The sequence below is a fragment of the Calidris pugnax genome, unplaced genomic scaffold (genome assembly GCF_001431845.1).
Source record: "Calidris pugnax isolate Ruff unplaced genomic scaffold, ASM143184v1 scaffold303, whole genome shotgun sequence".
NCBI lineage: Eukaryota > Metazoa > Chordata > Aves > Charadriiformes > Scolopacidae > Calidris > Calidris pugnax.
In genome coordinates this window covers 416,276-429,278 of record NW_015091087.1, presented here as the reverse complement: position 1 = coordinate 429,278, position 13,003 = coordinate 416,276, and the positions used below count along the sequence as shown (strand labels likewise).

Here is a 13,003-nt window from a genome sequence, read left to right as displayed (position 1 = left end):
CTTCGATTCTTAAGAAAAGCTTTTGGTTTTATAGGTATTAGACAAAAACTGAAGTACTTACCACATTTCTCCCCTCCAGCATGAATATTGCGCTGCAGGAACAGCAAGACACAATCCACAGACTGACAAGACTTCTCTTGACGACGCCTTTTGGTTCCTCCTTGAGCTAGAATTTAAACCCTCTCAACATTTACTACATCAATGTTCAGTTTTGTGTTAAGGAAGAGGGAGAAGACTTAGATTTTAACATTGAAGAGACAGTTTAAAAGGCAGTTCTGGAAGTGTTGATAAGCTTCTTTCGGAGACATAAATGTCCCTATACGTTGTTTGGTTTAGTTGTGGGTTGTTTCTTTATTGGTTCAGTTTTGGAGATGGTTGGTCAGTCATATTCCATTCTCATGTGCTTCTTGTAAGATAAAGGCATCACAAAAACTTGCACCTGCTGGTGACATCAGAACGACAACCTGACAATTTTCCAGTAAACCTAAAAGTTACACTCCTACCGGGAAGAGGCAGATTTAGTTTTCTTTAAAGTAGACATTAATAGGAATATTTTGAAGACAATTTAGGGTGAAACATCTGCTCTGCAAAGTAGAAGTTCAGATTATATTTCCCCAGCTGAAACCTCTGTCATTTCTGGAACATTCATTCTAAAATTAAAAAGTTATTGCTTCTATTGAAGCTCAATATAAGTTAGAAAAAGAATTGCATATTTTCTTAAAAACATTCCAAATATACATTTTAAAAACAAAATGCACTCTAAAACAAATGTCTAGTAAAAGACACTGTTTTAAGCAACCTGTAGTAACAGCTTTACAAAAGAAAATTGAGGAATGTAGCATATTATTTATAACATGACAATGCTAAAATCCTAAACAATTCACTTAACACTCCTAATAAGTAGTGTTTTAAATATACATATTTCTTTACAAAACAGTTTAGCAATTCCTTATACCACTTAGTGTATATAAATATTTGGATAAGAGGTCATAATGGGAGATGCCAGGGTTTATATTTACTCTCAGATGCTTCAGGTTTCTTAAATGTTTTACTATAAGGCACAATACTGCTAATCTAAAAGAAGGGAATAAAAGCTAGTGGCAAATCCAGTCCAAGCTCCTAGTGTGGAATATCTAAGAGAAGAATTCCAGCATCTCTATACAAAGGAAAAGCAAAAACCAACCAACCAAACACAAAAAAAAAATATAATCAAACTTTGTAGATCCTAAGAAACAGCTTCAATTTGTACATAACGAAGTGGGACAGGATGGGAGCAGGAGTAAGAAGGAATTAAGTAAATTCTTATAAATAGACTAATAAATATATTTTAGCCATAATTAGCCCTTTACCTCTGTTCTACTGAGTTGAAGATTGAAAGAGGTTACCAGTGTGCATATACCTAAATAAGTCTACATGCTCAGCACGTGAAGACCACCTAGCACAACCTATTACTGCCAAATTCAGTATAAAAGCGAGCAAGATGGAGAAAGTCTCCATTTCTCTCAGCATCCACTCCGAGTAGAACACATTACAAGATCAAATTAGTATTTGTTACGTGTAAGGAAAGTTGCAACTAGCAATTTTTTCCAACACAAAAAAGGATATGCAACATATCCATGAAGTTATTGGATTCCTTCAAGGTTAGGTTATTTCTAAGAATATCCATCTCCAGTTACAACAGACCAGAACTTTCAGAACGTTTTAATAGTTGTAGTCTTGTAAGTGTTCTCCATGTGTACATATTGAACATAAATAGTGCATCCAAAATATTTAACCGTTAGACATTCTACATTGTTTTCACTGCCTAGTCTTCGTCTTTGTTACAGCCCTCTGGAACACAATGACATTGTAACAATGCTTACAGAAAAAGGGTTATTGCATCTTTTTTTAGGATGAGACATCCAGAGGAGATTTCATAAAATCCTCCTGTGTACAAAATTCTTAGTTATTAGCCCTTTTGGAACACCAGCTAGAAAAGTTTGAAAGGTAAAATAATTTACATTGTTATTTTTTCCGTTAACTAGACAAAAGTCCATACTAATTAAATAAAAAACAATAGTTCTTCAACAGTCTATTCAAGATATCTTCCATGAAGCAGTTCAGTGGGAATTTCCATTAGATAGATGTTCTCCATGACGGTTATTACTGACATCCACATCTAGAAGCCAGGAATTAGAAGAAAAAATTGCTGATTTACCATTTTAAGATATTTTATCTTACATTAATCCAAACTCTAGCAACAAAATTCATATATGCTTAAGGATCTCAAAATTCTGTGTAAATAATCCTCCTAAAATACTGTTTGTGTCTTTTTTCCTTCTCTCAAGACCAGTCTTCTCCAGCTCAATAGAATTCCCTCAGAATTTACCTGCTTGTATTTTCTGAACATCAGTATTAAGTGACACCACTCAGTCTGGACCGCAGTGCAATACTAACTCTACTAACATCACTTAAAGAATGGCTTCTTCTAATACCATGAGTGGCATTAAGAATTGTCAAGTGATAAACTAAATCACTACTCACCAAGTAATGCTGTGGTTTCACCTGCGTCCTCTTTTAAACTGGTACATTGCAATACAGATTCATTAGTGGAAGAAGCTGACAATTCGCTTACTTCATTTCTGTCATCATCTTGTAAAGCAATACTCAGACTTCCGACTGAAACACTGCCACTTATCGATTCAGGGATTGGAACTTCAAGTACATCTTCAGGGTCCCCCTTCAAAATTAAATATATTTAATTGACACTTTTGCCTACCATGAGGCATCAACATTCCTCCGTGTTACCACTTTATAACCTCACCTTATTGGAAAAAAAAAGACCATTTTTATTTGCTTATTATCTACACACTCATGGGTACAGCGTTGAGCAGTGTCTACTTTCAATATTATTGTCTGACTGCAAAGAAACAAAGCCAAGCAAAAGAAAAGCCGCTTTTTCAAAGCCACCCCAAAGCCAAGAGCAGCAACAGGAGTCAACGCAGCCAGCCTTTGGATGGAATATTTCAACACTGTGGCAACAGCATTGCTGCAGGCTGGGTTAGGAGCAGGCTCAGCACATTTAAAGCCCTCACTGAGCAAACCTATTGATCCTTTACGAGTTTGTGGAAGCCTCTGTTTTCCACGATAGTAGTTGGGCAAGCTTTTTGCTGGGGTAAGCAAACATTTGACATGAGAACAAACTTCCCTCCTCCTCTATCTCCAACCTAACTTTAAGTCTGTTCCAAAAATGCAAATATGCTGGCTTGTCACTTCACAGGAACACACCACCTGCAGCACAGGCAAAGGAATTTTTGTCACCTATTGTATAGCATGAGCTATTTCTGATCCATTGTGATCGTTAATTTGAAGTCCTACATGCACAATTCTTTTCCTTAAATTAAACAGACTACCTTCACTAAGCCAGTGCCATTGATATACTGACATTATTTATACATAAGCAAATATACTGCGGTACAAGTAGCTATTCTGTGGGCTTCATAATGAGTATTTTTCCCCTCCTCAAACAATTAGCGAAGGCCCACCTTAAGATTTCAGAAATTCTAGGCTGAATCTTTCTTTAGCACCAAAGCAGCATATTTTAAAATGTACTGAATATTAATAAGCTATAGAACTGCTACAATTGAACACAAGTCAAGACACATGTGATATTAATCTCTACACGTGTGGGCAGAGGGTATTAGTGATTTTGGTTTCCAAAACTTAGGCAGTTAAATAAGCACTGAAACTACAAGATTTAACAAAGCTCTACCAAATCAGTCAGACATGCTGAACTGCAGTAGTTTTTCTGGTAAGAAATAGCATAATGCAGAACTAGACCACTGAAAAACTCTTTACAAAACAAAAGCCAGGTAATAGAACTTGGTGCCTTCTTTCTACTCTGAGCCTGGAAAAATAACGAAGCATCTGAAGCATTTGTTTTCCATAAAAGTGAATTGAGCCTTCAGCCTCTTTGCAGAAGGTTTAGCAGATTTTTGTATTAATGCTGCACATTCTTGTCTGCAGTCACATCACCCAGCAAGCACACTGCTGAAAGAAGCTGCCTTGCTCTTCACACATTTTCCCCTTCATACCAGTACAAAATTCACACAGCCACTCTACAAACTGGACTGAGCAACCTGGATCAGGCTGAAAACTAAGCTAGAAAAAAAAACCTGAATGATTTCTGACATTACTAGCTTCAGTGGGACTCGAATGATTGATGCATAAGCAAGATATATTTTCTCTGTCCCATTAGAAAAAAAGAACTGGGCTTCTGTGCTTAATATAATCCCATTCAACCTGCTTTCCAACATTCATTTTGCCCAACAAGCAGAAGAGATATTTATTACTCCTCCTGGCTAGGTCTGGTATCAGTATCCTCTGCAACAGCGTGAAGTCAAGGAATAAAAGTCTTCTGAAGGTTCTAGCATTTCAGACTGCATACAAAAGGATGTAACCTTTTCCATATAACACAAGTTACATCAACTCCAAGAATTGAAAGTGAGCAAGAAATAAGCTGCTAACATAAGACTGTTACAGTAATAATAGTTATTTCACATGACAAAAAGATTGCAACTCTTGGGTAAAGTCTGACTTAATACACAGAAGTGCCACAAACTGGTATATATATTACAGTGCAGGAGTGCTGTCACCTTTGACAAAACAAGAAAGTTAACTCATAAAAGTGTTCCACAGATCTGCTAAGGTTCTGCAATGAAGTAAGAGGAAACCTAGTCAAAATGCAGACCTAATCTTTAACTCATAAAAGTGTTCCACAGATCTGCTGAGGTTCTGCAATGAAGTAAGAGGAAAGCTAGTCAAAATGCAGACCTCATCTATGAAAGGAAGGTCCCTGAAACCAAGGAACACCCCTATTTTCTGAAGACCTCTGTACATCAGTAGAAGAGAAGTACATTCATGCCTATGGCATTTTAGTTGAACTCAAGACTATTTATCAACAGTGACCAAGTAACCTACCGCATGTGTCTTCATCTCTCTTTTCTGGTGCTGTCAGAAAGAAATGAGAGCACATCATTTTCTCTACTTAACCAATTTCTGCTGAATGTCTTTAGGAAGGTTCTAAGTACTGGCTTACTTGGGATCAAACACTGAGCTTTAGGAAGGTTCTAAGTACTGGCTTACTTACAGGGATCAAACACTGATCATATGTGGAAGTACACAAACACTAGAGTTAAAAAAAATCCTAATTTCTTCCTTTGAGTTGCAGTTCTCAACAAGATCCAATATATACTCTAGATCTACTGATTTAAGTTATATTTTTGTAGCTTGGGCAAATTGCCACACCTCTGCTTCCTTACTATCATCAGCTGGAAACAGAAAAAATTGGTTATCACAGAAAAGTACACAGAGGATTCATAAGCTGCTCAATACACTCTAAGCTCTTACCCATAAAATTCCCTTATTTTTCTGGTTCTCACTCAATTACCCTTGCATTTTTGCCCAGCTTCTTCAGTCTTGTCAAGTAACAACTGTTCTCATTCCAAACAGTTACTTGAAGTCTTGCCTCCTGCACTGTATTTCTACATGGAAGATTAAAATAAGTGTGCAACATACCCAGTATCCCAAAGCTTTGATAACATCTAGTTTACACATTGGACAAGTTCGGTGGTCCAAAAGCCAAGGGTCAATGCACGTTCTATGGAAGATGTGCCTAAAGAAAAGAAATGCCCTTTAGAGCTTATCATGAAAGCCACACACCTTTCCTTCAAATGATGTGCAAATTACTACATTAAAAAATAAACCAAATCCTTTATAACCTTGACAATGAGGTACTGCTTAATTTACTAGGACAGACATAGCTCTGGAAGCACCTTCTTTCATGCTGGCTTTCTGCAATAAGAGATGTCACTAACACCAAGGACACCACAGAGCTACCATTTCAACAGTGTAGAGTTCTAACTTAGCATTAAGAAAGCTCTGCTTCACTCCTACTCTTCTCCCAACAGCTCCTTTTTCCTGCACAGATATGAAGTGCTACGCTATCACCCAGTGCCTTTTGAACATGTAACAGGGGATACAAATGGCACAGCTTCAGCTCCGCCAACAGAATTTCAGAAGAGCTTCCAGACAGGTCATCACATATTTCTTAGGGAAAGGATGCTAAAGAGGAAAGAATAATTATGGCAACTTACTTGCATGGTAGAATTCGAACAGTGTCTTTCAGTTTATAGTTCTCAATGCACACGGCACAGTTTTCCACTTCAACATCTAAACCCTAAAGACAACAACATATTTAAATGCATTACATCCATATTTCATTTCAGAACAAGCTTTGTGTAATAGCTAGCTTCACAGAATTTAAAATGTATTAAAAGGTTTAGCAAACAAAAACCATCTTCCTCATTTAATTCAAAATTCCATCAAGAGGTGATTTGATCAAGTAATACCAAATACCAAAACCAGCCATGTGCCAACAGAATTTCAGAAGAGCTTCCAGACAGGTCATCACATATTTCTTAGGGAAAGGATGCTAAAGAGGAAAGAATAATTATGGCAACTTACTTGCATGGTAGAATTCGAACAGTGTCTTTCAGTTTATAGTTCTCAATGCACACGGCACAGTTTTCCACTTCAACATCTAAACCCTAAAGACAACAACATATTTAAATGCATTACATCCATATTTCATTTCAGAACAAGCTTTGTGTAATAGCTAGCTTCACAGAATTTAAAATGTATTAAAAGGTTTAGCAAACAAAAACCATCTTCCTCATTTAATTCAAAATTCCATCATGAGGTGATTTGATCAAGTAATACCAAATAACAAAAGCAGCCACGCTCAGATTTTCTCATTTAAATAAGCATATACAGTACCTTAAGTAATTTTTCAAATCTCAAACATTGGCTTTGCTCATGGGAGCACAGTAAAATTTCAGTTTAAAGTAACTATAAAACAAAGAAATTTTAAAAGATGTCAGCTTAGATGAAAGCTCCACAACCTAATTCTTAACTGATGGTCCCAAGGACTTGAAAGTGTTTAAGCAGGATGAGATTCTTGGGGTTGAATACTGAAAACCTCCTCTTCCCCGCTTTTTTTCTCTACCACATCCTAGCAGATACTCCTTAGTAGCTAGAAGAGAACTGATGTATGCAATTTGGGATGGTTTTTAAAACTTCTCTCCAAGCTCACACCAGACAGACAGTCAAAACACAGTTATTTCCCCACCTCAATTTTTTTTTTTTCCTAAGGGTTAAATATCTTTCCTAACAGGTCTTACTGCTTTCTTGAAGCCATGCTTACAGTTACAGTGCAAATACAATGGATATCTCCAGATACAAGAGAAATAATTCAATGTTAATTGAGTTGTGTAAAACATAAGCATTAGAAGTACAGAGAGCAGGCCAAGTTCTTCCCTTTCATCCCCCACAAAATAAGTATTTTGTGTTTACTGCTTACTGAAGCACTTCAATTTCATTACCACAAACACTCAAATGAATTAGTACTGCAAGCAACCTTTCAAGTTTAAGGCAAGTTTTTCCCTCCTTTCCATGCTATCAGTTTATGTAATTAATGCCTAAAATTCCCAAGTAAGACTTTCTTTTTTTTCCCACATAAGTTAAAACAAGTATTTATTCTGTAACAAACATTTTTTATTCTGCACAAGAGGCAAAGTCCAAGCATACCATATGTAGCACATACTCAAATGAGTGTCCATTTTACAATAATCCTATAAGCTTCTCAGGAAAGATCTACATGATAACAAATACACTTTTAAAATATTGAGCTATTTTTAGTTAAATACCTCAAACCCAAGTGAAGTGATAATGAAAGACTGTATTGTGTCACAATAAATGAAATATACTTTCAGTCATAATGGCTGAAAGGAAATATTTAAAGAAAAAAAACCACATTAACAGAGTAGATGGGACTGTATTGCCAGACAAATTTACATTAATTCATGAGAGTTCCTCTGCATCATTAAGTTATATAAACTTGCTGATAGTGGGCTGATTCAAATCAAATTAGAAGATATTATTTACCAAGCAGAAAGCCTCTATTCTAATAGAGAGATTTTAACCTAATCTCATTTTACTCTGCTTAACTAACATGGCATTCATAGTTTAACATACTGCATAACAACATAGTTAACTTCCCCCTTTTTATTTATTTTAGTCAAAGCTATGTTGATGGAAAGGAACGATCTGCTACACTGCAAAAATCTCGTAATACAAATCCTTTTTAGAGGTTTACTGAACAACAACTTAAAAGCAGTTAACAGCTTCCTTGTGGTTCCCACCATAGGTTTCATTATGACCCTTTTACATTCTTTTCTTCCTGTGCTGATGTTATGCTTTGATACTGCTTTGCATAAGTTTTGGTTCAATTCCATCTTTCTTGATCTCTGATCTCACCATTTATGAACATCCTTCTGTTCACAGCTTGAAATAGATTATTTTTTGATGGAATTTAGAATATAATTAAAATTAACAAATACTTCTAAAATGTTACTTAAACATGCTGAATGTATAGGAGGAAAAGAGACAAGTTCAAAGACAGTTGAGGTTTTTTTCCATTTCAAAACTGATTTACTAATGAAGGACGTATTCTCTGTAGCATGTGACCTAAGCTGAACAGCTTCTGTTGAACCACAGCTTTTAAAGTTCTTACACATAAATGTCCTTTCTCACCTTGGTTTTAGTCACAGATTAAAAAACAAATCCTTGTTTTTCATCTCCTAAGCAAATGAGTCCTTAGGTAAAAACTAATCAAATAAGACAAATAAGGGCGAGAAAAATGTATATGTAGCAGAAGTCTAGTCATGAACTTATTTAGCACCTAGAATCAGAGCTGCCTGAAACTCCAATTAAAATAATATTTTCTTTCAAAATATTGGCTTTTTCTACTGCAGTTATTTAATACAGGTACGAGTTCAGGCCATACGCTATCAAAGCTAACTTTTTGAAAGCTGTTTTAATTTTTAGAATACTTTTTTTTAATACATAGAAATCTACTTCTAAAAAATTTATGCTTCAAGTCAGTCTACACAGCTCCTTAATGTATTGTTTGTCAAAAGATGAAACCAGTGTTTCATTTTTCAAAGCTTTTTAGATTCATAAGGCCTTCTGATCAATAAAAAGATGAATGTTCTTTTAAGAAAACAAAACATTACATCAGCTGTAAGAACTGTGCAATCAATAGGTCCTAGGAAGTATTTTGCAATCCACTTGTTGATGTTTTCAAGTGCTGATAAGGTAATAGTGTTTCCTCATCTTTACAGTATCAGCCGTGTAGTCTCCTGCAACATTCTGTACAACCAGGTATTACTCGCAGCAAAACAGCCTTACGTAAGTAGTTCAAATTTGATTCTTTGATTTTAAACTTGGCCTTCTAATCAAAGCTGCTAAAATGGGCCTAAAATCGTTAAGAGTCACACTGCAGTTACATTGTAAGAATTCTATTTAAATTCTATAAAGACATTCCAGCAGTTTTTAAACCATACAGCAATAACCAGAGCCACTGAATTACCTTTTCCCCACGTTTCACAGTATGCAGCTGAAGCTGGCTGATTGCTTTCTTGGTTTCTTTCCTATGTCCCTTGAATAAAGATTTTTAAATATTAGTACACAAGTTAGTTTTAAGAGCTACATTTCAAAACTTTTAAATACTTTTTTCCTGCGGATTGGTTGAGTCTTCCGAATGCATTTAAAGATTCATCTCTGGCCAGCTAATCTGTTTACAAAATACTTCCAGCCACCAGCAGATGTTGAAGAACTGCAAGTTTTGCATTCTCAGGGCAGGGCAGCAAACATTCTCTCTAAGAGCACTGCTCTCACAATGAAGTAAACCAGTGCAGAACTATGTGGCCCAACGTATGACATACATAGCCTTGAACCCTAACTGCCTGCATTAAGGGCCGTCCCGCACAGGGAAAAAATGACTCTAATTTAAGCTTTAGAGGCATCGGAGCTGAAACAGCAGCCATACAACCAGACCTTCTTGTTAGGCAAGGCCAGGAGCAAGCACACCCAACGTTTTGCACAAGCTGGAGAGAAGGTGGAATCCTGCCCAGCAGCCTACAGCTGGCCACCAGGTCAAAAGGCTGCTTGTAGCTATTAATGCCTCCCCTCAGTTAGGCACTGTCTCGAGCGTTATACAAAGCTTTGCACTGAAAGGACACATTATGCAAAGGAGATGACAAGAAAGGCTTAACAGACATGAGACACCATACTGGACTTCTATACAGTAACAGTCCTAATTATGCTTAGAGGGGAGGCAAGAGAAGAAAGCAGTACTGTGTTCCAAGACAAAGTGCTAGCTGGAAACTGAGAAGCTAAACACTCCCAAATTAACAGATGTTGATCTGCCCAGTGGCAGCCCTCACTGCCGAAATATCGTAAAGGAATCAAAAAAACAGAATGGCAGCTTTTCCCTGTAACGATAATCACAATTACTTATATCATTTTACAAACTAGAGTATTGAAAATTGGGATTTTTTTATTATGGTGTTAAAAAGAATTAGTCTGAAAGCCCTCTCAGAAATGGACAGACAACCAGTAGTAGCAGCAGCCTATTCCACCTTCTGGTCAGCTCAGGGTTGGCTGCACAGCCCTTTGATCTTCAACAGCAAGGAGATCTTCCAAAGACTTACCACTCAACTGATGTTAGAATAAGTCCTATGATACCCAGCTTCACCTTCACTTAGCAGCTACACAGTAACTTGCTTTAAAGCATGACATACTTAAACTCTCAAGTTTTAATTATACTAGAGTCAATAAACCAAGCAAAATAACATCTGGATTAGAAAAGGGGCTTTTAGTTTCCAAAATTCTTGGAATGCTGGACATCCAATTCTATTTCTTGACCAAGATATTCACAACATTTTCAAATTTTGCACAGTTTTATAAACTTCTGGTTTCAATGGCCATTTTAAAAGAAGGAGAATTGGGGAAAGTGGTATAACCTTATATCTAATGCTCCTCAATTTTATTTAAGAAGCACTTAGATGACAAGCCCAATGGCAAATTCTATTAAGAGTCTGTGCTACATAGTTCTGGGAAGCATCACATTCAACCTAAAAAAATACTCTTTAAACTACTTAGAAAGCATTTTAACGTCCCTTAGCACAAATTATCCTAAAGCCAACAGGAAGAAGCAACGTTCTTCTGTTAACAACATAAAAAACACACTCTGCTTTCAAGAAAACAAACTTTCTGAGAAGGATTTCTAGAAAAAATTCTCAGAAAGTAAGTTCCAAGACTTAAAGCTTAGTAAAAAAGACTCTAGGGAATGAACATTTCAAGCAGACCAGCAAGTTTAACTGATACAAAAATCCCATGTGTTACCCTCAGTTACTGAAAAGAGAAATCAAGTACTTTCCTAGTTAAGTCCTGTAAGTCCTAATCAGAGCTCAAACTCCCGAAGGCAAACAAAAATTCCCTTCCTTCCTCTGCCAAACCTAGAATCTACATGTTCAAACAGAAGGCAGGGAAAGTCCATATTACAAGCAGTCATTTGAATTTTATTTTCTTACTTCTGAACTGAGCATTAAAAAAAAAAAACCAGAGAACTGCTTGCAAAGAAAAACAAGTGCAACTTTCTTTTTCATTGTTAGTAGAAAACTGTGGTAGAGCTGCTGATGACCACGTGCACTGGTGTTGGCTGGGGTACAGCTAATTTTCTTCATAGTAGCTAGTCTGGGGCTACATCTTGGAATTGTGCTGGAAACAGTGTTGATAATGCAGGGATGTTTTCCTCACTGCTGGGCAGTGGTTCCACAACATCAAGGCCTTTTCTGCTCCTCACCCAGCCCCACCAGAAAGCAGGCTGGGGGTCCACAAGAAGATGGAGGGGACACAGCCAGGACAGCTGACCCCAACAAACCAAAGGGATATTCCCTGCCATAGACATCATGCTCAGTATACAAAGGTGGGGGGAAGAGGACAAAGAGGGGGGCCCTTCGGAGGGATGGTGTTTGTCCTCCCAAGTAACCATCGTACAAGCAGAAGCCCTGCTTTCCTGGAGATGGCTGAACACCTGCCTGCCCATGGGAAGCAGGGAATGATTTCCTTGTTTTGCTTTGTTTGTGGGCATGGCTATTGCTTTATCTATTAAACTGGCTTTATCTCAAACCACGAGTTTTCTCACTTTTACTCTTCCAATTCTCTTCCCCATCCCACCAGTGAGCAAGCAGCTGCATGGTGGTTAGCTGCCAGCTTGGGTGAAACCACACCACCACCAAAGGAACCTAACCTATTTGCAAGAGCTGAAGAGCACAGGGAAGTGCCATCCTAAAATTAATTTTTTTAAATCTCAGCTGGACTGGGTTCTCAACAGCTCTCTCAAGTGTTAGGGTTTGAACTAGATAGCCTCCAGATGTCCCTTCCAACCAAAATTATTCTATGAAGTACCTCCCCCCTCAAGGGAAAAATGTAAAGCTCACTTCTTTTTTTTAACCTATCAAAGAAGAACAGGAATTTGGAAGGGGCATGTTAAGGAGCAAAGTTATTCCTTCCTGATCTTCCCAGTACTCCCACCACTCTCAGCACTTCAGATAGTCCAAAAGAGCTGAATCTCACCACACATGCTCCTTCTAGTCTGCTGCCAGTTGGTCCTCTACAAGGGAGTAGTAGGATTACAAATAGCAAAAGCAGTTTTTATAAAGCTTTAGAGTCAAAATTTTAGCCCCAATTACTTGTGGGTCTTGAAAAAAGTTACCATGGCCCCTCTCCATTAGAAAAAAAAAAATCTGGTTAGGGAAATTAGCACTTTCAGAACAAAAATTACTAAAGAACGAAAATAATTTTTAATGTCAAGGAATGAAGATAAGTTAGGTGACAAATCGTGCAAGAAGCTGCCTTTACTCAGTTGTTGACAAGTGGCTAAATATATTTCCCCACGACTTCATACAGGTATCTTATAATTAGAAGTAGCCAAACTCATGATGCCAATTAGCACACTGCTCATTAGCCTCAGTAACCATTACCAGGTAACGTTCACAGAGTTAAGCAGCAAGAAGGCACAGATCTTCAAGAGTGCTTCAATAAACAAGCAAAGTTAGGC

General features: G+C 37.2%; 1 protein-coding gene across 1 annotated transcript in view; it reads right to left on the bottom strand.

Annotated features, from left to right (window-relative positions):
• Nucleotides 1-13,003, bottom strand: part of RNF149 (ring finger protein 149) — a 50,145-nt gene that overhangs the window by 4,625 nt on the left and 32,517 nt on the right. Inside the window, exons 4-9 of the mRNA XM_014957739.1 lie at nucleotides 9,470-9,538; nucleotides 6,505-6,587; nucleotides 5,557-5,653; nucleotides 4,960-4,989; nucleotides 2,524-2,719; nucleotides 62-2,158 (exon numbers count right to left, since the gene is read on the bottom strand). Coding sequence (XP_014813225.1) covers nucleotides 2,100-2,158; nucleotides 2,524-2,719; nucleotides 4,960-4,989; nucleotides 5,557-5,653; nucleotides 6,505-6,587; nucleotides 9,470-9,538 — 534 coding nt within the window. The 3' untranslated portion in view covers nucleotides 62-2,099. The remainder of the gene's footprint in view (nucleotides 1-61; nucleotides 2,159-2,523; nucleotides 2,720-4,959; nucleotides 4,990-5,556; nucleotides 5,654-6,504; nucleotides 6,588-9,469; nucleotides 9,539-13,003) is intronic.